Here is a 23,990-nt window from a genome sequence, read left to right as displayed (position 1 = left end):
TTTCTCCAGCAGAAAGTGGTTTTTAATGAAAATTCAAGTTTCCTACTCGTCTCAAACCAAAACTTCACGATTATATTCAGCTAGAAATAAAATAAATAAATCTGCTTTATGCGATTCCGCTGAACCTTCTGAGTTCTGGTTCATAGTCAGCCTAAAAGCTTTTATGACCAACGATTATTGTTGTTCCTGTTACATAATTATTAAACTGCTTATTGTAAAAAATTTTATCCTTTTGCCAAACGCTCCACGAGGCAGGGGGGTGTCGTAATGATCCGCTTCTTCTCGGTACTTTCCGGCTGTCTCCGTTCGCACTTCGTTCATTTCCGGTCAGTGTCGCCATCTGCTTTCTCGTCCTTCTCCAATCTCCGTGTTGTTGTTCCCGGTGACGCGGCGGAGGTGTAGCCTGACGCGGGCTCTTACGTGTCGGCCAGAATAAAAGTGGAGCTCCGGAGGCCCGGGAGTGACGAAGGGAGTCTGTATCGGTAAGGACGGAGCGGTGTCCGGGGCTCAGAGAGACGGGACGCGGCCGTAGAAAGTGTCGGTCTGGTCGGGTTCGGCCCGAAGGAAACAAAGAGATCATGGCGCCGCGGTGCGTTTGTAGCAGGATGGAGGGAGGGGAGGCTGCGGCTGTTTGGGAGAAACGGAGCCGATGTGTAGCTTTGATAGTGAACCAGGAGGGACAGTGTGTGTGTGTGGATGTGTTAACATCAGAAACTGCGATAGGACTTTAGCGGTTCTAATACGCTTAGCTGTCAAATGATGCTAAAGTGGAGAGAGATTTCTGCGCAGAGATTTGCGCTGATTTCCCGGCGCATTGAAACCACCAGCCGCGAAATTTTCATTTATTTCTGCAACTTACTCGACTTAATTTTATATGTTTGATATCATCTAAATTATTTTATTTAACTACATCTGCTCATTTAACCACTGCCCAGTCAATAATAATGTTTCTCCTATTTTCCATTCATTCGGTCTTGATAGAAATCGGCCATTGCAGGCCGTCGCGTTTGGTTGCACGTTGAAAACATGAACTCAGGCCTGGAGATTTAACCAACACACGTCTTGTACTTGCGGTTAGATCGGGTTTGAATTGTTCGCTTATCTCCGGGGATGTGACCGGTGTGCGTTGAGGGGGCGTTGCCCGGCCATGTGTCTCTGCTGTCACACACACACACACACACACACACACGGCATCCAAGTGATTTTTGAAAAGCAGAGGGAGAAATGTGTAAAGCCAATCATGCAGCGCAGAGAAGCTACGCACAGTGTGAGATCACTGAGCTCGGTGAACACGTCCCAGATCAACACTCACTGCACGGCCTGAAATCAGCCAGGGATCGGGGGCACGGATTCATCAGAGAAATAAAAGTATAAAAGTGAAGTTAAGCAGAAAATCCCTCAACTTTACTCGTACTCACAAACTTAAAAAATAAAGCAATTTATCAGACTAATTTTGACTTGCCCTTAAATGCCCTTAAACCTTAAGAGAGCTCCAGGTTGGTTAAGGGTTGAAAAATAATATTAATGATGAAAATAATAATAATGCATTAGCTGATGCTATGTAGTTAAGAATAAAGTCGTTTTAGTCATATATTTTCATTTGAAGATTTGTAAGGAGGTAACATCATTTTCTTTCTTCTTGGCCTTTACTAGGACTTCAAACAACTAACAAGAATAAATTTGTCATTGATTTGATTTGCAATCAATAACAGATCATCTTCATTGTCTGAATTTTGTTTCCATTTAAGCCAATTTCCTATTATTTATCCCTATTTCACGCAAATTAACGTAAAAAAAAAAAATCTAAATATATATGTTACCACTGAATTAACTATAAGGACTTTTTAAAAGAATTTACATTATGGTAAATGTGGACTCAGTCTGTATCTCTGATAATATGATAAATATGTCTTATTTTTATCATTTTTTTCAGTGTTAAAAGTTGGGCCTAGATTTCTGAGGTTCAAAAGCGCCTTTATAATATGCAGCTTCCAGAAATGTAACTAGTTTCTCCTTTTTAATGTGAAGTTATACAGAGTTGAATCCCAGAAAATCTCATTCCATCCCATCATTTTTATGAATAGATAGATCCACTACCAGTTCACAGTCAACGGGCCTGACAGCCTGCAGATGAATTGTAAAGTCTGATAGCACCCGGCAGGAATGACCTCCTGTATCGCTCCTTTACACATGATTGTTATTTTCATTTTCTTTAATTAGTTTCTGAAATGAATGAATCTATTTATTTTACTTCCTTTTGTTGTCCCTTTATAGTAATTTAGCCATCACAGTTGCGGTCACAGTACGGTAATAATGTTTTAAAACCCATAACAGCTTTTAGAGTTCATTTGCTAACAGTGGAAAACACAGATTCGTCATTTTATTGATAACGGATTAATTAGCCAATAGGGTGTCACAACAACTTAAATTTTTTTTAATTAAAGTAACCCTCAGACATTGCGAGAAATACACTGAAGGAACAGCTTCTTAATTTCGCAAGTCTGTCTTAAAGCAAAACTCATTTCCTCAAACAGTGTTTCCCTATTTCGCTGCAGTGGACGGAGGGTTGTGAGAAAAGGGGGGAATAACTTTGGAATATATTCACTATTCAAAAGCTTTTCAATGTTTGTAAGGGCACCTGACTGTTGTCTGTGGCTGCAGCTCCTCAATAGTTCAGTTTTAACGGCTTTGCTTCAAATCTCCACCGTCAGCTCAGCCAATGAAGATGGAGTCAGCAGTGGAGGCTCAGCAGGTGGTGGAGACTGCTGTGACGGAGACAGAGAACCAGCAGATCACTTCGGCACAGATCGCTACTTTGGCACAGGTAACAGATGATGTTTACGCTACTACCACTGCTTCCAGTTGGTGCAAGTTGTGCCCGGCTCAAGAAATAGAAAAATACCAGTTTTGAATGTCACAAATAGTTCATGTTGAGCTGCACATGACAGACAGCATGGTCACATTGCCTCTAAATTCCAGGTATCCATGACAACAGGCCACGCATCAGCAACAGGTCCCACAGTAACGCTGGTCCAGCTTCCCAATGGACAGACAGTTCAAGTCCACGGTGTCATCCAGGCTGCACAGCCCTCTGTTATCCAGTCCCCACAGGTCCAGGCTGTACAGGTAAAACACACACACACACACACACACACACACACACACACACACACACACACACACACACACAGCCACTACATAAAGAACCTGAAGTTTGAAGGTTTGTTTGATGTATTTCTGTCTGTTGGTTGGTTTGTTCCAGATCTCCACTATAGCAGAAAGTGAGGATTCACAGGAGTCAGTAGACAGTGTGACTGACTCTCAGAAACGCAGAGAGATTCTGTCACGACGCCCCTCATACAGGTAACTTGTGTGTGTGAGAGAGAGAGAGAGAGAGAAAGAGGGTGAATGAATTGCATGATACGTAATGATGATCATCTTCTTGCAGCAGGAAACATCTCTTAAAAATCTGGCTATTTTCCGTGAAAACCAAAAACAATGAAGATTATGTGTTTGGGGTTTTGGAAATGATCATCAAAAGATGATGGTGATATTAAAACTGATGTTTTATTTCACATGAAGAGATGTGAAATTTCTCTTTCATGTCAGCCTCAGATCATGACATCCCACCAACCCTGCCCTGTGGGTTTTGTGACTAACTCCCACGGTTGTTTTTTCCCAACAGGAAAATCCTGAACGATCTTTCATCCGACGTGCCGGCTGTCCCTCGTATCGAGGAGGAAAAGGCCGAGGAGGATTCATCTGCTGCGGCTGCCACACCCTCAATTACCACTGTTACTGTCCCCACACCCATCTACCAGACCAGCAGCGGCCAATACAGTAGGTGATAGTTGGCTCAATGGAGGTGGATCTCAGGTTGCAGGTTCATGTAGTTCAAACACCATTGTTGAGGTGGTGAACTCCAGCTGTCGCACCCTGTTCAAACATTACGGTTTGGGTCACAGTGTGAAACAGTAAAACATAGTTTCTCCACTTAAATCCCCTCAGGTCAGAAGCTCAGGGCTGTTATGCAACACCTGGAAAAGTCTGAACATTGAAAAGTTGCTATTAGCAGCAGTGCACAAGTCAGTGATCAGTGGTAACCACGTAGAGACATATTGGGTAGAAGGATAGTATGTGTCATGTTATAATGGACGGATTAAAGCTATTTTCAGCAACCAGCTGGTGAAGAAAGTGGAACATTTAACAGCTAAAGAACCAGATATTTTTTCAAGCGTTGGTGAACAGCAAGGCAGAATGAAAATGAGTGTGAATATCGCTGTGTTTTAACATACATATGTAACATATATTTATATTTACATGTGAAGGCTGTAAAAAGCTGTTGTGCAGTGTTGCCTGTTCCTCGTGGACAAAAATAGATAAATTAATCTTTAAAAGCCTAAAATCTGGGCTGTGTGGCAGATGTTTCTGCTGCTTTCATGGGACTAATTAGTAAAACAAAAAGTTTTGATCGAACAAAAGTTTAATCAGAATGTTTCTTCATGAATGAACATAATACTTAAATTTCTCCCTGTCACCTGTTGCTCTCTCACACAGTTGCGATCACGCAGGGCGGGGCCATTCAGCTGGCTAACAACGGTACAGATGGAGTCCAAGGTCTTCAGACTCTGACTATGACCAACGCAGCAGCGGCCACCCAGCCTGGAGCCACCATCCTCCAGTATGCACAGACCAGCGACGGCCAGCAGATACTGGTTCCCAGTAACCAGGTGGTGGTCCAAGGTGAGAGCGGGGATCTTTTATCTTTGTTAATACTTATTTTTGTTTATTTCTGCCTAATCAGGATAATGTTCTGTTGTTGAAAGCCAAGAGTAGTTTCATCAAGAGGTAAAATTAAACATCCACTGTCTGTACGTTTCAGCTGCCTCCGGTGACGTCCAGGCCTATCAGATCCGAGCAGCCCCTGCAAGCACTATCGCCCCTGGGGTGGTCATGGCCTCCTCCCCTGCTCTCCCCACCCAGGGTGCCACTGAGGAGGTCACCCGCAAACGGGAGGTCCGCCTCATGAAGAACAGGTATGAACAGAGGGGGAATCTGTGTCTTTGTGTGTTGATAATATATTTGCATCATCGATTTCCCAGCATCCACAGCTGCTGTCGTCTGGAACAGTGACCAAAACTAAAATGAACTAACACTCCAAACTCCCTCCAAAACCATAAACACCAAACAAAAAACCCAAATTGTGTCTTATCCTTCCAACAGAGAGGCAGCCCGTGAATGTCGCAGGAAGAAGAAGGAGTATGTTAAGTGTCTGGAAAACCGAGTGGCCGTCCTGGAGAACCAAAACAAGACGCTAATTGAAGAACTTAAAGCCCTTAAAGACCTTTACTGCCATAAATCTGAGTAGCTCGTGTCCTGAACATCGAGCTGGGCCAAGTAGCATTTCAGTTCCTTTCAAGTACTTTGACTGTTTGATTCTGCCTGTCTGGCCTTCCAGTTTGCACACGGCTGGCTGTTTTTCATATCAAATAATGCTAAAATACACAAAATCTTTGCAGTATAAATGCACTGAGAAAACCTGTGCATTCTGTCACACTGTCGACAGCAGCTACAATCCTGTGCAACATCATTAAAATGGTCGAATCGGCCGCTGACAACAGTTCACATGTTGCTTCACACAGCTCTGTCAGTGAGGCTGCATCTTACTGTCATAGTTTGGCCAGTACCCGTATAACTTAGCATAAGACTGAACTCACCACGCTCAGTGTGGAGATGTTTCACAGGAAAAGGTTGACAACAGAGTCCAATGAGGTCAATTATTATCCTTAAATCATCTTTCAACAACAAAAACAAACATTTCTTCTGATGCTGCTGTGGTTGCTGCAGTTTAATTTACCCTGTACTCTGATATAGAACAGTAGTTAAACTGTAGGCCAGATCTACATTTAAGGTCTCATTTATGATTTTCCTGCCAAATATTCCTAAATGAGTATTTTCTGCTGCCACAGTGTAACGTTACATTCACAGTGGCGAGTTCAGTTTTAAAGCGTGTACTGGCCACAGCTACAGCAAGAAGTTTGTAGACACAATTATAAAAATGATTTTGGTATGATTACAGTTACACAGTGATTCACAGAACTCTTTTGCCTGCTGCGTGTTGAGAACATACATTCAGGACCTGACCTTTTCAGGCACGCTCAGTCAGTTACAGTTAAAGGCTTTGAATGAATTGTGAATCCCTACTTGACCCACATCCGGATGTGAACCGACTTTTCAACAAACGTGGCCACTCGTGTCGGGACTCTACAACTAATTGGGCACAAACAAGTAATTTTTTTCTAATTGCTTTTAAAGATGCTACCAACTGCCGATCGTGAAGGAAGTGGAACTGTGTGTGTGTCAGAGAGTCGTGTCTGTTAAAGATGGAGGTACTGTAATGTGACTTCACACTTTTCATTTCACTCATTGTTTGTCTGCTTCTCCACAACAGACGGTTTACAGAGCTGCCAGCATGAGATGATTAGCAGGCTAAAGCACAGTTTTAATGAAAGATAATTGTTTTCATAACCTGGGGTGTCACTTTGATGGCTTTGGCCAATATTCCTATTATGGTAACAATTACATCATACTACCTTAAGTCCAGTGGGACAGCAACAGACGCGGCCATTTGTTTTATCTAAACTAAATAAATTAGAAGTGAAAACAAATCTGAATGTTAGTTATTACAAACCTAAAGAAATGACAAAGAAAACTTTGCAGCGGTACTTTTACTTTGATTGGCTGCTTTTCTGTGCACAAGTAGTCTTTCAAGGCAAAGAGCAGTTTTAATACTGTAAACATTCACGTGTTGGTGGTTTAGATAACCAGGGATTTGTTTACAACTCACCAGTTAACTGATGCGTAGAATGTTCTTAACAGATGAGACTGATGTCTAAAAGACTTTTAAAGAAAAAAGGTCCAGGTTGTACAAAAATGCACATTTACTGAATAATTCTAAAACCAGAGTTGTAGATGTTTTCCAAACCCGTTAAATTAGAGGTCAAGCACCATCTCATTGTGCCACAGTGAACTGCCGGTTTGTTGCCTGAAACGACCACCGTGATCAAAGTTATCAGTTTTACATGATATTTAGTTTTTTTCAGCGTTTTTACAATATTGTGTCTGTTTTGCAGTGTCTGTTAAATGGTGGTAGTGTATGGATTGCAACAACGTGAGATTACGCAGCCATTTCTTTGAATATGTAGCACATTGGAATCTCTATGACATTGGCTACGGTTACATGAGTTTAACTCAAATAATCCATGAAAATGTGCATTCTGTTGATAAAAGATGACGTTTGTGCGACTGTTTTTGAGAAGATACATGTACGTATGTCTGTTTATTTTTTTATATTACTGTACATAGACTCTACAGCATGTGTAGACCTCATGTATTTCTGTTTATTTGATATGAAAAATGTTCTTATGGCTTGTACGAAACAACTTTGCATATTTGTAACATACATCAATGTATAATAGAAGATAATGTATGTGTGTATTCATGTAATCAACCAGGCCTATCACCATCATGGCAGCTAAGTGTATGAAAAAAAAGGCCTTTGTTGGAGATGTTATATTTTGGAGTGCTGTACTGTTTAGGATCGACAGTGTTTGTTTGTAGAGAAGAGCGAGTCTGTTGAGAGCAGTTAGGGTCAACAACTTGTATCAGTTACAAAATGAACAGTTTAGTTTGTTGGAAAACTGCACAGCAGAGCTGTCGTGGCTTCAAACTCAGCCACACATTTGTTTTTAACTGTAAATATGTTTTTATCTCAAAGACCTTAACAAAAACGGCTCCATCAGTAACCTTTTTTTTATATCCTCCAATACGTCATATGAAAGCACACATTTTCTTTCCACTGGAGCCCTTTTTTATCTTTATTTTATTGTTCTTTGACTGCGTTTATTCTACAACAAAGTTACATGAATTTTTTTTTTTTTCCCTTTATTGACATTGGTTGCAGTGGTAAGATACATGTCAGTTAATCAATCCTCAGCTCTGATATTATTTTCAACTGGAAACAAATCTGAATCCTCTCTAAACAAAAATATCTGATATTTTGGGGAGAGACATACACTGTGATTTTCTTATGGAAAATCTGTAAAGTTTCCTCTAGCTCACTGTTGATGTTTGAAACTTAACATACTCAAGAGTTAGAGTTCATACTGATGACTTTTATTTCTGAGCGGCATCAAAGTTCGTTCTCTGCCTTGGAAACAGGGGTTTCACGACATCAGCTTAACGCAAGGTCCACGTAATAGCTTTTTCCAGAGCTTTCGGATGCATTTCTCAGGCTTCATCAGTGGATGGAGTTTGCTCAGTTGTCATAATGTAAGAACTTTATAGTCTGGTGACAACAGGTGATGGCGTATGGGTGCGAGTAATAATCCCCGTCTCTGTTCAAAGATGGTCTTCGATTTATTTGGTTGAAAGCTCCGGGAGCTAATAAGTGGACCTTTACATAACATTATTTTGACTGCATATTTATTACTGTGTTTCACAAATAAGTTTCCAAATCTCAGTCATGAGCTAAGAGGAAATCTGGGGGCACTAACGGTGGCTCTAACAATCGGTGTGTGTTTTTATTTTTATCTTTTATATATAAATGTGTTTTGTTTCTTTTTTTAACAGTTCATGGTAGCTCTTCCAGTTTTATTTTTCTAGTTTAAAACATTTTGATATTGTACAGCATACAGTACGTACTTGTAATGTATAGAAGATTAAAGAGTTGAATTGGCTAAAGAAATCACACAGCACTTCATACTAAATCAGAAGGCTTTGAATGAATCTTCCCCTATTGACCCACAACACAGTGGCATGTGCTGTAGCTGTACATGTCTCCCCTGTTTCACCCTCCTCCTGCCTGTCACACTGTGGTTCAGACAAACTGGTGTAGAGACATAACGAAATGCAGAAGTAATCTTTTTGTAATACGTTTCATCGGAAGAAGTGAAGTCTGACAAGCCACACAAAGCTTAATCTGGAGGAGAGGGAGCAGCACATTTGATACCTGTGCCGTTACAATACCTGAGTTACTGAGATGAAAACTTAAATCATTTCCACCTGTTGTAATTCACACATCCAGTGCTGGTGCTGAAAAAAAATCCAGTAATAATCTTTTTTTTTTCTGTTGATTTGATATAGTAAGCTCAACTTTGTGATGTGATTACACAATATCTTTCCTACAATACCAACAGTGTTTTCATTTCCGTGCCAGAATAGTTTATACCCACAGGCCTCATTTTTGCATGAAACAGATTGATATCCTTGTCTGTAAAAGTATATATAGAGAGAATTTCTAGAACAGTAATAATTACATTTTTTCTAACTTTTAATGTGATCAGTTTATATATTGCCACTTTTACAAGTTATCAATTTAAAATGCCATGTATTGTACAGTATCTTGTAGAGACAAGATCACCCAATGATGCATTACATACTGTTTGTTTCCACAACTGTCACATTATAAAACTATACCAGCCCATTAATTGAAAGTGCTGTTAACTGACATTACATCACTCTTTTGTAAACACTTGCTATGTTGCAATAAACTGCTCTTGAAGATTATGTATTTTACTGTCAATGAAGTAATCAGAACATTCAGTGACATACTGATGAACCAAGAAGGGGTCATTTTTAAATTTAGTATTAATTTAGTATTCAATTGTGTGTTTTATTATGAATGATTGCAGTGTTTACTCCTCTACTGGCAAGTTAAATGTGAGCATCCCATCATTTTAACAAACATGAGTATAATTATTTTCCAGGTGTTCACCAACTACAGCTCCCATGATGTGTTTGTTGTGCTCCTAAGAGTCATGTTGTGTTTTTGAAGATATACCGTAGAGAGTTCAGTGATGTGCAGAGGAGAAAGTACCTCTAATATCTTATAGTTTAAGTACAGGTGTAAATTACATTTACAAGTACTTTACTTTTATTTGCAAGTACAGAAACTAATTTTTAAAAACTCTTTTAATTACTATTACTGTTACTATTTTGAAAAGCCGGGTTACCATTTGTTCACACGTTTAATGAAATCCAAATCTGTACCAACCTGTACGTACATGCGGTAAATTTCAACAGCAATTGAGCTAATGTACTTTTTTTTTACCACAGATGTATAAATGTTATCGACCATATTTTAAAATATTTCATGAGCAAGCAGATATTAAGAAAATATGAGGTGTTATAACCATAGACTTTATCATCCCTTGTTTCCCCCTTTCGCATATTGCATGAATGAGGATGGATGCATTGATTGACGGGAAGGTAGTGCAATAGGGAACCGGCTTCAGTTTTCACTGTCAAAAAAGGGTGTGGATCGGTGACGATACAAAAATAGCAGCGTTGTAAATACATTTCATCGGTTTAAATCTTCCCCAACAGGCAGCTCCTTCAACCAATGAGCGGCTTTAAAAGCTCCTCATTTAGATTTTTCAGCCAACGGGAGTGAATGGAATTCCTGAGTAGGCGGGGCGACAACATCTCCGTGCCAAGTAGTGCCGTTTGTGAGCTCCGGCAACAGATGGCGGAGGTGGCGGCTAGTACATCCAGCACAAATCTGACGGGGTGTAGGCACCGATGGAGGAGTTCGGACCAGCTACCAGAGTTGGTTGTGTAATGATGAACCAGGAGAAGGCCTAGTCATTCCGACCTCACTGAGAATTTCTTACATACAGTCTTGGATTTTACTCTTTCTACCTTGGTTCTCTACTTGAGGCCTTCGAAGCCTCGGGCTAGATTTGGCGACACACCGAGCCCAGTGCAGGGATTGTTTGGAAAGTGTCATACAATGTATTTGCAAGAATTTAGCGGTTTGAAGTCGTAACGTATTTATTCTGAATAGTCAGTTGTGTTTACACGACAGCACAAGGTGGAATCATTGTGGAGTAGAAGAAAGTTAACTAGTTAGCTAGCTTGCTGTAATGCTAGTTAGCTACTTAGCAGTGAAACTCTTGCATGTTGAATGAATGAATGAATGAATTGGCGACCACCTGGATTTAACTAGCAGCTACTTGCTGTTATTACAAGGACACATCGAATATTACTATCAGACGACACTAATTTTCCTGAAAAACCAAACACTATATACCCACAAATGGACAGGAATGCGATTCCTGGGAGTTGGACAGCGGCGATTTAGCAAACAAAGATAGTGTGGTGTTAATACTGACTATAGCCTGGTAATGTTTATGAGGCTGGGGAAAGCTGACTTTAGCTAGCTACAAATATTTGCACTACTGGGACTTGGCTGCAATAGTGTGAAGCTCACACACGGTTTGGAATGGGGAACACGGTGTCATGCTGCGTCTCTCCCGAGTCCAGCCCCAAACTACCTTCAAGACAACCGGCAGAGCGGCTGGAGGAGATCCAGACCAGCACCGAAGTGAGCGATGACAACACCGTGCCCTACCTGCAGCACATAAGCGACAGAGAGGTCCCTGACGGTAGGTGACTATACCTGAAGCCTGCTCACCTGTGATGATCAGACAGCCTAAACCAGATTTTCCTATTGTGTATTTCTGTTTGTTAACAGGGAGGATCTTAAATTAATCCAGTCATTGTCATAGTGGAGAAAGAACTTCATGTGACTCTCAAGCACACAAATTAACTCTATCCACCCTTCATGTGAGCACGCACTCAGTTACTAGTGCCACACAGAAGTTCACTCTTTAGTGTAACGATACTCAACAGTTTTTATCTCCCCTGCGCATTTAATGCTCACAAATGCAGCTATTGCCAAGATGCCAGACTTGTTTATCGCCATCCTACTGCCAACAGTGCACTGGTGATGATGATGATGATGATGATGATGATGATGATGATGATGACATTCTTGGCTCTCTTTAGCTGGGCTCTGCATCAAATTGATCACACTGGTGTCATATTACCAAGTCAGACATTAAGAATGAAAACAAACCATTCATCTTCTTGGCTCGACATTAACCACTTACACATGAACGATGAACACAAGCCCTTTAACGTTATTGTCAATCCTTTTACCAACCTCAGTTTTATTTTTATGGTTTATCAGTGAGTGCATCTCAGATGTAGGCCTCAGCTCAGTTTTGCACTACAGGTCCTCATGTCGCCACTCCTCCTCAGACATGCACACAGTTCATTCCATTCATGTTATTGTGGACTACAGTGCAAGAGTGCAGTTTGGTGAGCCCAGCTGTTGGCAGGGTGAGGGTCAGAATCAGTCCAGCAGCTCTTCCTACATTCCTCACGTCTCCTCTTGCTGTCCTCACGTCACAAATGCTGCCATCGCCTAATCCCCTGTCTTTTATGTAATGTGCTGTCTGCACGGATCTGGATGACGAACACAATTCTCTAAATCAGGATCACGTATAAAGCAGTGCCCTCTTGGTTATATGAATTTACAGTTCTATCTGTAAAATATCTTATATAATATAATAGCCACAAATAGCTTACTATAGTTGCTACTAGTGAGTCCGTTCATTGCCCCGTGTGCAGTCTCAAACAATAGAACACTTCCAGAGGCGGTTTACAGTGTAGTTTTTTATCAGCCTAAGTTACTGATTTTTTTAATGTATATTTGTCATACTAAATAGCCTTTGAAAAATACTTGCTCCCTCGAATTTGTTTTTTCGAGGTGACAAAAGACTGGTCAGACTTTTTTTAATTCAAATACGGGTTCCCACAGGGAGATGAAAACGTTGATATAAAAATCATACATGTTTCTGGTAGATCTTCAGTGTCTGCTTTTTGTGCCAACACTGAGTGATTGGTGAAATGTTCAGTAAAATGCAATTTTGGCTGTTTTTTCTCACACTCAGGTAAACCGCATTCAAATGAAACAGTCAATATGAGTTTTCAGTAGAAAGTGAACAGTTGAGGAAATGTAGCCCTTTTTTTATACAAAGTTCAGCAGTCAGTGCAAAGGTTAACATTTATTTGTCTCAAGTCTTATTTGGTGTCAAATCTTTTACAGTCTTCAACCCACAGACACAGTCAGACAGGACTTTCCCCAGTGACGCTTCGATGCTCAAATCTGTACTGCAGGCACCTTCCCTTCCTGCTTGTCCTCAGGGTTATTTGTTGTGGGATTGATCACAACGTTCATATTGCCTTCCTTCTAAATGTTGGATAATTACAATTGACAGAGTTTTCCGGTGTGCTCTTACCAGTATGTTTGATAACTTTCTTCATCTCCCCGTGGGCTTCGTCACTACCCAGGAGTGAGAGATAAGCAGCTCACTCCCAGCTCGCTCCCAGTTCCAAATGAGATGCATTGATTGATGGATTGTCAGTATAATGCACTTACACACTTTTTGTTTTACCAGAGCTGGCCTTGGAGTCTAACCCGTCGGACCACGCCCGAGCGAGCACCATCTTCCTTAGCAAATCTCAGACAGACGGTGAGCAATCTTACCATGACACACACACTCAGCGGTGATTCACATGAACAGTATTCCCTAAGATCCTTAGAAGAGTAAATGCACACATCTGAAACGCATGATGTAGGGGTTGCTGTATTAATTCTGTACCACGTTTTAATATTTGTGCAATTGTCTTACTTTAATCCTAGGCTCTGTTTTTTGCAGTTGTTGCAAATCCTCTCAATGACGTTAAATTGTCCATCACTTACTTCACTGGAGATTGATTAATTTGGGAGTGAACAGGCCTTTTGTATACTCTGTAGAAGTCTTTCATCAGCTGCAAGTAAACAGTCACTAAAACATTTCAGCTGTGACACCATATTTGATGCTCACTTCTTTGCAGTGCAGTGTAGAGTAGCGTGTACTGTACGCTGATTTCTGCGTCCAGCTTTGCTGTATTGAACATTTCTCTTCCTTTACAGTGCGAGACAAGAGGAAAAGCAACCACATTAATCATATCAGTCATGTAAGTGTCAATCTAAATGTTGATCATAAATGTGATTGCTGAGCTGATTATAAGTAGATTTTACAAATGAATTGATTCCGTGATGGTGGATATTTTTGTGTTAGTATTTTGTATGTTAACATTTTTGTGCTTAATCCGGAATATCAAGTATTCAGTGTTAATCCAGGAACGTCTGACACCAGTCTAAAGAAATGCAGCCATCAGAAATAACTCCTGTCCCAAGTTGTTGATTGTGTGATTTCAATGTCTCAAGGTATCTCCTGGTCCACTGTCGAAGAAATACAGCTCCTGTTCCACAATCTTCATAGATGACAGCACTGTCAGCCAGCCAAACCTCAAAAGCACAATCAAATGGTGAGAGAGGAAATCACTCGCACACAAATGCACAATGTTGTGTTGTTCAAAAGTCACATATTTCACATGAGAAAATCCTGTTGCGTCACAGCGTGGTAATCCTAAAGTATTACTTAATGGATGCGTGACTAAAACAGATGTTCTTACGCCTAATTTATGGCATTATTTTAGTGACTCGGGATAATCACATTTCATCAGGATTATCTCAGTGTGTTAGCCTTCTTGCTGAATGTGTGCAAATGTTTTGTTACACCGTAAGCTCTGACACACTTACACACGCACACACACTCACACAGACACATTATATTATTCTCCCATTGAGATTGTTGTTATTTAAGCTACAAGACTGAAAATCAGTTTGTCTTTTCTCTCATTTTACTCTGTCTCCAGTGTCACATTAGCAATATACTACCACATCAAAAACAGGTGAGTTCACGTCTTTAATTTGATCTTTATTATGTAATATATGGAACTTTATGTTGCTAAATCTAGTATGCATGTGGATTGTCTTAACGGATGTATTGTTTGTTGTTTAGGGACTCAGACAAGTCACTGGACATCTTTGATGAGAAGTTGCACCCCTTATCAGTGAGTATGTTGAAGAGATTTCCACAAACTCATAAACAGTCAGAGAGTCTTTGTTGCCTGCTGCCTGTCAATAAAGTAGACAGACAGATGACTTGATGAATCAGAATGAATGGCTTGAAGGAATGACTGATATTTAATCCATCTGTCCAACCAGTCTGAGCTGTTGCTGTAATTTACTTGCATGTTGACTCTTAACCCAACAGCTAGAAAACCATACGCGATGGGATTGGATCTGGTGACTTAAAGGATAGTTTCACAGTTTTTGAGGTTTGCCTTAAAACAATGGTCAGGTTCCCAGATGAACACACTGACATAGTTCTTGTTTGCTGTAATTATTCCTCCTTTTGATAGTGGTATATGTGGAGTATTAAAGATCCATTCCTAATGCACTTTCAGTGTAAGTGAAGGGGACTAAATCCCGAGTCCTCCGTCTGTGCATAAAATATACTCTAGAGTATCTGAAACTAATTTGAGGCTTCAGCAGTCTGACAAATCAAATGGATATCTTCCAAAGTTATATTCTTTTCATTGCAAAAATCTCTTTTTGCTGCTCTTCTTCCACTGCAGCCTGACAGGGAAACACTACGAGGGCATTTTACGTCAGATGTCAGGCTGTGGGTTTTGTCCGTTGTCACTTACACTGCAAGTGCCTGAGGTGGATGGCCAGTATGACTGGCAGAAATGATTACAGCAAGAAAAACTAGTTTCAATCTTTGTATGAAAGACCTGAAAAACTGTCAGCCGATCCTTTAACCCTTGAGTAAAAAATGGTTGTAAATGTTCAATAATTTTTAGACATTCCTCTAAGATGAAAATCTCCTGTTTCTTAGCTTTTTTCTAATAACACGTCTATGTAAAAACGCAGTAATGTCATGATACAAGACTTTAGTCTGAAGTGACAGTTTAACAACCTCTCCTGTCAAACTGACATTTTTCAGCACTGTATTTGGCATCAGGGGCCAGACATCACCTTGTGAACAGTTCAAGAAAAAAGATGAAGAGTAATGAATCATTTAAACAGGATGTGATTCACTGGTTTAAAAAAAAAACAAAAAAAAACAAAAGAGGAGGAAAAGAAAGAAGAAGGAAAAAAATTGTCATGTCTCGTCCTCATTGGCAGTGCTTTTATAAATGGTTTCCATTCAGATGTAGACTTTAGATAAAGAGGCACGAATGGTGTCTCATTCCACAGTGAAGTTGCCCAACCTCTTGGCTTAGATTTTGGAGGGACACTCCAAACTGGAGATGACAGTAAAATGATATCACACGCAGACAAAACAAACATCCAAACAACCAGATGTCTTGCTTGCAGTGGTGGCGAATGAACCATGTTCCATGTTTCGTTTTTTTAAGATGATCCACGATTAATGGATTTTAACAATGAAATCAAACAGGCTAATTCTCACATGTTTAATATACTTAATGTTGCCATGGCGTCACACCTGCCTTTGACCAGCTTCCATCCATTTCCTCCAAAGTTTTGAAAGTTTTGAAAGGTTTACGACTCAACAAGCGCATTGTAATGTATTGTACCTCCAGGTTCTCCGGTTTCCTCCCGCAGAGACATGCAGGTTAGGTTAACTGCCGACTCTAAATTGCCTGAAGGTGTGAATGGTTGCTTGTCTCTGTATCTTAGTCCTGACAATCTGCCCAGGCAGCAACCCACCTAGATGATTAGATCCATCTCCAGAACAACCATGGGGCTTTCAGACAAGGCTCCTCACATCATACTTGCTTCCCTCAGACGTGTGTGTGTCTGTGTTCATCCCATACAGAGAGAGCCAGTACCAGACGACTACTCCCGTGTCGACCCAGAACACAAACTGATCTACCGCTTTGTCAGGACGCTCTTCAGTGCTGCACAGCTCACTGCAGAATGTGCCATCGTCACACTTGTAAGTGTTTGTCTCGATAATTCGCTGGTATTCACAACTCCTAACTTGTTTACACACATATATTTGAAGAGTGACTACTTCTAGGTTTTTGGTATAAATTTTTATTTTTATTAACACTATATGTTGGCACAAATGAGAGGCACTTTTTTAAACATGCTCTTGTCTATAATGTCTTGGATATTAATCATTAATTAACCATTGTCGCCAAATTTCACAAGAGATTATTGAAATTAGATTTAATAAAGTCCACAACAGTGGTGTAAAACACAAGCTCAGTAATGTGTTCATGTGGTTAAATAGTGTGATGTTAGATTGACTGGTCACCAGAGGGCAGTAAAGCCATGTCCCAAATAACACACAAGTGTCTCATAACACAGATTTTATACCAGTGTATATCAGAGGATATGGCCAAAAATATTATCACCTTTTTTTCATATTGGTTAATTAATTGGTTAATAATTATCAATACATTTAATACCATTCATGAGGAAGGAATCATGTTCGATAGCCCTCAAGGATTCACACAGTGTTTTAGGGAGTAAGATCTTTGATCCTAAATAACTCTAAGGATTGTTACGGATCCTAACTATCATTTATTTTTGAATCAATATCTTGATTTTTTTTGGCAGCCAACATGGTAACATTTATTTTCTCAACAAGGCAACAGCAGCAGCGCCTTTAAATAAACAAACTGATTTGAAAGAAAAATATAACTTTACCATTGTCTTCAGGTCATGCTCCCTTTTTACAAGAATAAAAGCAGTTTCACTAGATATAAGACTGCCTGTTTTTAGGGGTAAGACATATGTAACAGTATTACACCTACAACTTTTAAAGGGAAACTTGCTGGTAAATAACACGTGAACTTTGCCGCAGCTCAGTGTCAGTCTGACTTGTTGTCCCAGGTTGTATATAGAGAATTAATAAGGGAATTATTAAGTCAGTTTCAGTTCAAATTTTGACTTTTTTTTTTTTAACATTCTTTTCTCAAGGTGTACTTGGAACGGCTGCTGACCTACGCTGAGCTGGATATCTGCCCCGCCAACTGGAAGCGCATCGTCCTGGGAGCCATCTTGTTGGCCTCCAAAGTCTGGGATGACCAGGCTGTGTGGAATGTCGACTACTGCCAGATCCTTAAAGACATCACTGTGGAGGACATGTGAGTTGTTTTCTTTTCTTTTTTTCTTTGAGGAGAACAAACTGAGAATGAGGATGATGGACATGGAAATGAAATCACTGCTTTCAGCCCCTCTGTGGAGGGAGGTGTCTGTAGACAACACGTTTCACTTAAGTAGGTTTAAAAAATACCATATACTATGAGCCATTTTATGTTTTTCATCCATGCTATCGAACCCTTCTACCCTCCGACATCGCTTGCCGATGTGTTTAGAGGGGCAACAAAGCAAACATTGGACCACACTCAAAGGTTGGAGGTAAAACAGAGTTAAAACTTTCAACCAGAGGAAGCAGAAACACTCTGCTTTTCAGCCTGGTGCTAAGTTATTCTTTAATAAGCAGTTCTTTTAGCTCCCAGTTACCTCCAATCATAGTCTATACACCACAGGCTGCCACGTAGTATAATCTCATCATGCAGCTAAATAGAGCAGGTTGAAGCTTAAAATAAAAGGAAATGGTTTTTTAATTATTATGAGACAATTAATATAGCAGCAAGTTTTTAACTAGCATCATAAACATTGTTTATAGTCTGAGACTGAACAGTCAGACTTTGAAGCTGATGCTGCTCCAACACTTTTCTCTTCATTGATCTGTCTGGTGTCCGCTGGTGACGAGGTTAATTATTCAATGATCTCGGGGGGGGGGGGGGGGGGGGGGTTTCCAAATCTGTCTGACAAACAGCTCTGGTGGAGTTTAGTGTCCTCTTTAGCATCTCCTTTATGGTTTGTTGGAGAGAGTGGTATTTTCCATGTTGGTTTAGGAGCAAGTTTCTGCTTCAGCTGAAGCAGTTCCAGGATCCTGTTGTCTGATGCGAGTATTAGATCCCAGATACCAGAACCTGAAATTAGTTCTCTTGCGCTGGGTCTCACTCTTTGGGGAATCTGGAAAGAGTTCAGAGTAGAACCACTGCTCCCGTATGTTGATAGGGAACCAATTGAGGACGCTCTCTGTGGAGATGTGTCGAGGAGGAAGGAAACTCCAGGGAAGACCCAGAACACGCCGCAGCCTTTACATGCCCTACATTGCCCGGGAACAGGGTGAGAATCCCCAATGAGTGCTGGAGGATGTGGTTAGGAAGAACATCCAGGCTCCTATTGAAACGGATCCATTTTGTAATGATTGGATGCACAGTTGAGTAATGGCTTAGCAGTTTATTATGTTGAGCTTGTTTGTTAATCAGGGTAATGTCTTTTAACTAATGCGGCAAAATAAAAAAACAGATCTTCAGTTGTTGTTTCTTGAGCTGTGGCTTGATTTTCAAGTTCATCTCTGAATTTGGCGACCGCGAGTATTTGGGTTTCTGAGCTCCAGACACTTTAGATGTATAAAAAGGAGATTCCTAACAAATACATCAGGGTTCTGAGACTAGATGCCCCCCACCCCCCTAATAAAAGAAACACAACAACAAAGATGCACTTCAAGAGCAGTGCTGGGATAGATGGAAGCTGTAGCATCTTTGCTGTTGCTATAAGCTGGTGAAGAGGCCAGGGGCTGCACTTGGAGCACCCAGGCTTTATTTCCTACAATTGCTTTTCGTGTGTGTGTGTGTGTGTGTGTGTGTGTGTGTGTGTGTGTGTACGTGTGTGTAAAAGAGGTTGAAAGTGCCTCCTTGTTTTTTGTGATTTGAAAAGGTGCAAGCACTGCCTGCATGTGTCTTCTCTATCCGTGAGCCCCCATCCCTCTCTGACTTCCTCTATTTCCTCTCATATACGTCTGACCTACACACTCTCTGCTCTGTTTTCATTGCTGCCATTGAAGTGTCTTTGTGAGCCTGGTCGGGCCTGGATGGAGGGATGGGAAGAAGAGTAGAGAGGGAAATGGAGGGGAGGGTCTCAAGTGCTCTCACTGCTTCTACATAATGGCCCAGGCTCTCGCCCACTCCATTAGTTGCCCTGGGAGACCAGACATCACACACACACGCACACACTCGCACTCACTCGCACCACCTTTGCTGACCAACAAAGCATCCTGGATGCTGTCTCCTTGACGACCACCTCCCTTAGCTTTTCTCATGGCTGTGATGATGATGAGGAAGGCTGATGGAGGTTGTAGTCTGGAAAAAAGACGAACTGTGATACTCCAGCTGGGTGCTCGCAGAGACATGTGGGGTTACCTGCAAGTGTGAATGTGAATGAGATTTGATTCCATCTCCCTCAGCATAAGCTTCCAGTGTTGAATTTTTAGTTGATACACAAATAACTGATGTACAGCTGCTGAGTTTTAGAGTGTGATCATTCCTTTGTAGAAATCATATCTTTCTCTTCTGTGCTGCTCAGATCAAAAACCACAGATAAAGAAAAATTTTCAGAGAAATAAAAATAGAAATAACTTTTCATCTATTGAATAGCTGTCAACAGTTCACCCTCAGTATCTTGGCTGATCAAAATCCACACACACAGTCATGTCCCTTCTCATCAGAGTTGTGAAGTCTGAACAGTCAGCGTCGTCGTCCTCTGACATAATGCGCTTTTAATTTATTAAGTTTCATCAGGATTTTAACAATTGTTTTTAACAATGAACAGCAGAAAACCCAATAACTGTGAAGATAATCATCACAGGTCACAATTAAAACTTAAACTAAGAGAATTAATGTTACAACATTTAGAGCACCTGTTTTCCTTTTGAATAAATGTGTAGTAAAAGCTCAGAAATGCAGCTCAGATGTGGTTCAGTTGAGCTGGAAACTTAGAAAGGGTTTACTGAGATTTGAATTTTGGAGCTTGCATTACCATATGTGTAGGTTCCTAAATTGTATTTATCTGAATTGAAATAATGGAGACAGTGATTCACTCTTTTTTTTTTTTTTTTTTACACTGAATTATTGAGATGAGTGAATAAAATTGTGAACTCTTAGAAGTAATGCAGGGACTGTTTTAATTCTTGTCACCACAAGATTAAAAAAATTCAGTTCAGTTGTATTCATTGATAAATGCTGTACTGTACCTTCCTGCATCTATTCACCATGTCCTCGGGTCTCTAATATGTTTTTTACTGGGCTGTATCCTCTGTTCCTCTGTTGCACTTAATGTTGTAGTGTTACCAGCTTAAGCTTTAGAGTAGAGTTAAGACTGTTCAGAAGTTTTGGCTGTCCGAAATAACCCTCAGGTGTCTCTCCACCCTCCAGGAATGAGATGGAGCGTCACTTCCTGGAACTTCTCCAGTTCAATATCAACGTGCCAGCCAGTGTCTATGCCAAGTACTACTTTGATCTGCGGCAGCTGGCTGATGACAACAACCTCAACTTCCCTCTGGAGCCTCTCAACAACCAGCGTGCCCAGAAACTAGAGGTGAGCCTCCCTCCTCAGACCTTTGTCATGTCTGGACTTTGAGTTTGTCTCATTATGTTTTAATTATAGTAGTTACTTCTCTTCTCTGCAGCAAGCCCCAAAGTGAAAAGAAATTTATTTTATCTAGCTTAACTATTTCCAATAGCTGAATGTTTACAAGTGGGTTTATGCTGTTTGACAAGGTCAGGAGTTTTGAATTCAAACACCTCTGATTAGATAGTGTTGTATTTACTTCTTCTTTGAGAACTTTTCAATAAGTGTGTTTGTTGTGTTTTGCCCAGGCCATTTCAAGACTATGTGAGGACAAGTATAAGGACCTGAGCCGAGCAGCGATGAGACGATCCTTCAGCGCAGACAACCTGATAGGTATAAGACGCTCCAACGCTGTGCTCTCATAGGCCAGATCGCTGCCATCTGCCCTCTGATTTCCAAAGCCCAGCTAATCCACAGCAAGCGCCAGACAAACATGGCCACCTCACGGGGTCGACACAGCCACGTCAGGCAGGAGTCGGGCTAGAAATGCTACTGTATGACCTGCCCAAACGCTAATTTGCATTACAGCTGTAGAGCTGCATGATTGTGAAACCTAAAACTTTACCATTGTTTTTACAAATCCCTTATTTATTTCTTACTTGTCTGTCATTTCCAAGGTAAAGAGTTAAACAGGACTGGCTGTGATGCGGTCAATCTCGGGATTGTCATAAAAACATGTTTGAATTATTCCATACAGCCTTAAAGAGTGAGACTGGTGTTAGTCTCTATTCTGTTACTCACCAAACCACATGAAAAGACCAAAACTGATTTTGTTTTAGTCCTAATACTTTCTGATTTCCCTACCTGTCTGTGGCACTCAGCCACAGGGCAGGTGGTTTGTACTGAAGACAAGGCTTCAGAATTTCCTGAAGCAGCTGCTGTAGTAGTTTTTTATCAAATGTCACTCAAACAGTATGAAACGGTAAATTTGTTGGACTATTTTAGCAGTAAATTAATATATATTTGTAATATCTGAGTGATTATTTCTGGCAGCAGAACAGTTAATGTTGGACTGACTCAAATTGAACTACAGTGTATGTGTGTTAATGGTAATTAAATGGACGGAACATCTCACCCACTGCAACAGTGTGGCTTGTTGATGTGTTTTTAATTGTTTCTGGATGGCAAAGGAGCTCCATGGCTACACACACAATCCTTGTTAGATCAATTTACTGCTGGTTTTGGTCTTCTCGTGGGTTTTGTTGACAATAAAAGAAATGTAGAATATCACCAGAGTTGTTCTTTTTAATAGGCACAACAAATACAAAATGCTCTTTCTTGTAAATTAGAATTAATATCAAAAGTTACTTTGGAGAATGTAAATCAAACTTGTTTACTGTTAATACCAGTGGTGTTGCATTCTGTTTATCCACCCGTTTGGATTTAGCATACAGCATGTCTCAGATGAGAAGTATTACACTATAATTATTCTACAGGAGTTGGCTGAAGTAAGCACACCCTCAGTCAGCTGTTGTCTGTTGTGTGTGTGTGTGTGTGTGTGTCAGGGTCTCAGGAGTGCCAATCTGGGATCAGTTTCACTATAAGATACACTACAAAAGGGACCGACTTTACAGATTCTGAATCAGTACTGCTACCGAGTGGCCCGATGCAGCAGTTAGGTCGATGTAATGACATGATGTAGATTGGGTCCACTCTGTCCAGGCTCAGTATTGTGCCCCTCAAATCCCACCATCCTGACTCCGCCTCAAAGAGCTGGTCACCAGATTACCAAGCCCCTGCTTGTCCCAGGCCCCGACCAGAGCTTTCGATCAAACTACATAGATACAGAGGGGAGAAAAGAGACTGATGGATACTCCCCCTCCTTTTTGCTTACTATGTAGGCCACTAGTTGTGAAACTTGTCTTGTTTTTAATTAAAAAAAAAAAAAAGAAAGAAACATTTGCAGATGGAGTATTTTAAATAAACACTAATCGTGTAACAAAGATGTGTTGTGGTAATTGCAAATGTGTTGTATGTATGATGTGAGGTGATGCGTGCATGCATGACTAGCGGTGCTGTCGCAGAACAAAGCTCATTTAACCTGTACAACCAGTGCGACCAGTCCCAGTGTCAGGTTTTCTTGTGGTGTGTTGTAGTGGAGCTGGGCCACCTCGCCTGGAGACCACCTCCACCAACACCATAAGAAAAGGGATATGCTTTTATGAAATGTAACATTAATCTTTAAGAGGAAAAAAAAGAAGATTCGCTATTTCACATAGATAAAGCCATTATATTGACAACTGCATCTTCCTTAACAAAATCGTTTACAATATGGTGCCGCAGGATTCTACCAGCTCAGCTGAACAGTTCCTTGGATGAGATGTAAGTATCAGTATGATGATAGCTAAATAGGCTATCTTCTTCTATCAATTCGAAATGGTTCTTTTATGATACAAACTCGTTACCAGTCAGATGGTGAAGGAACCAGAGGATCCCACACATGATGATGATGATGATGATGTTTTGGTCTTTAAGATCTTCAGGTAACTTAGCTTCTGACCTCTGAAGTTAAGTACAAGGGACTGACAGTGTGTGGAAATTCAAGTTTCTTCTCAGTGAGTTTCTTGTTACCCAACACACCTGATTTTCCATTGTTGTGATGAAGTATCATCATTATCATCTTGCTGTGGTGATGCTTATCCCCCCTGCTGTTTTAGTTTAGTTTGTGAGTTATGAATCTATAGACGCAGTGTCCATAACATGTACAGTATTGTATTAAAAAATGGAATTTCAGCCGGTAGTTTACGGCTCTGCAACACTTGATCTGTGAGTGATGATGTAATCACGA

The 23,990-nt window shown here is 40.6% G+C and overlaps 2 protein-coding genes across 3 annotated transcripts; both read left to right on the top strand.

The window, feature by feature from the left end:
* The first annotated feature begins 338 nt into the window (after window positions 1-338).
* creb1b (cAMP responsive element binding protein 1b) lies at window positions 339-9,567 on the top strand. Of its 2 annotated transcripts, none has more exons than XM_056389957.1 (8): window positions 339-482; window positions 2,712-2,824; window positions 2,980-3,126; window positions 3,263-3,363; window positions 3,686-3,840; window positions 4,558-4,743; window positions 4,883-5,036; window positions 5,224-9,567. In XM_056389957.1, the coding sequence occupies exons 2-8, from the start codon at window positions 2,720-2,722 to the stop codon at window positions 5,366-5,368; spliced, it is 993 nt and encodes a 330-aa protein (XP_056245932.1). In that variant the 5' UTR covers window positions 339-482; window positions 2,712-2,719; the 3' UTR covers window positions 5,369-9,567. The 2 variants fall into 2 exon arrangements, with proteins under 2 accessions (XP_056245932.1, XP_056245933.1); XM_056389958.1 differs by having other exon boundaries at window positions 339-589.
* Window positions 9,568-10,772: 1,205 nt separating this feature from the next.
* On the top strand, window positions 10,773-23,145 carry ccnyl1 (cyclin Y-like 1). The gene is made up of 10 exons (XM_056390060.1): window positions 10,773-11,447; window positions 13,308-13,382; window positions 13,826-13,869; window positions 14,123-14,223; window positions 14,614-14,649; window positions 14,760-14,811; window positions 16,587-16,706; window positions 17,699-17,865; window positions 21,007-21,169; window positions 21,451-23,145. Exons 1-10 carry the CDS (start codon window positions 11,285-11,287, stop codon window positions 21,565-21,567), a joined length of 1,038 nt encoding a protein of 345 aa, XP_056246035.1. The 5' UTR covers window positions 10,773-11,284; the 3' UTR covers window positions 21,568-23,145.
* The last annotated feature ends 845 nt before the right edge of the window (window positions 23,146-23,990 follow it).

Source organism: Seriola aureovittata, chromosome 11 (assembly GCF_021018895.1).
Source record: "Seriola aureovittata isolate HTS-2021-v1 ecotype China chromosome 11, ASM2101889v1, whole genome shotgun sequence".
Classification (NCBI taxonomy): domain Eukaryota; kingdom Metazoa; phylum Chordata; class Actinopteri; order Carangiformes; family Carangidae; genus Seriola; species Seriola aureovittata.
This window is presented reverse-complemented; position numbering and strand designations above follow the sequence as displayed.

Excerpts from the sequence above, each read along its gene's own strand:
- creb1b (XM_056389957.1), top strand. The coding sequence starts at position 2,720 with ATGAAGATGGAGTCAGCAGTGGAGGCTCAGCAGGTGGTGGAGACTGCT. Across the intron at positions 3,364-3,685 it reads TCACGACGCCCCTCATACAG|GAAAATCCTGAACGATCTTT; the intron begins GTAACTTGTGTG and ends TTTTCCCAACAG. Across the intron at positions 3,841-4,557 it reads GACCAGCAGCGGCCAATACA|TTGCGATCACGCAGGGCGGG; the intron begins GTAGGTGATAGT and ends TCTCTCACACAG.
- ccnyl1 (XM_056390060.1), top strand. The coding sequence starts at position 11,285 with ATGGGGAACACGGTGTCATGCTGCGTCTCTCCCGAGTCCAGCCCCAAA. Across the intron at positions 14,650-14,759 it reads TACTACCACATCAAAAACAG|GGACTCAGACAAGTCACTGG; the intron begins GTGAGTTCACGT and ends TTTGTTGTTTAG. Across the intron at positions 21,170-21,450 it reads AGCGTGCCCAGAAACTAGAG|GCCATTTCAAGACTATGTGA; the intron begins GTGAGCCTCCCT and ends TGTTTTGCCCAG.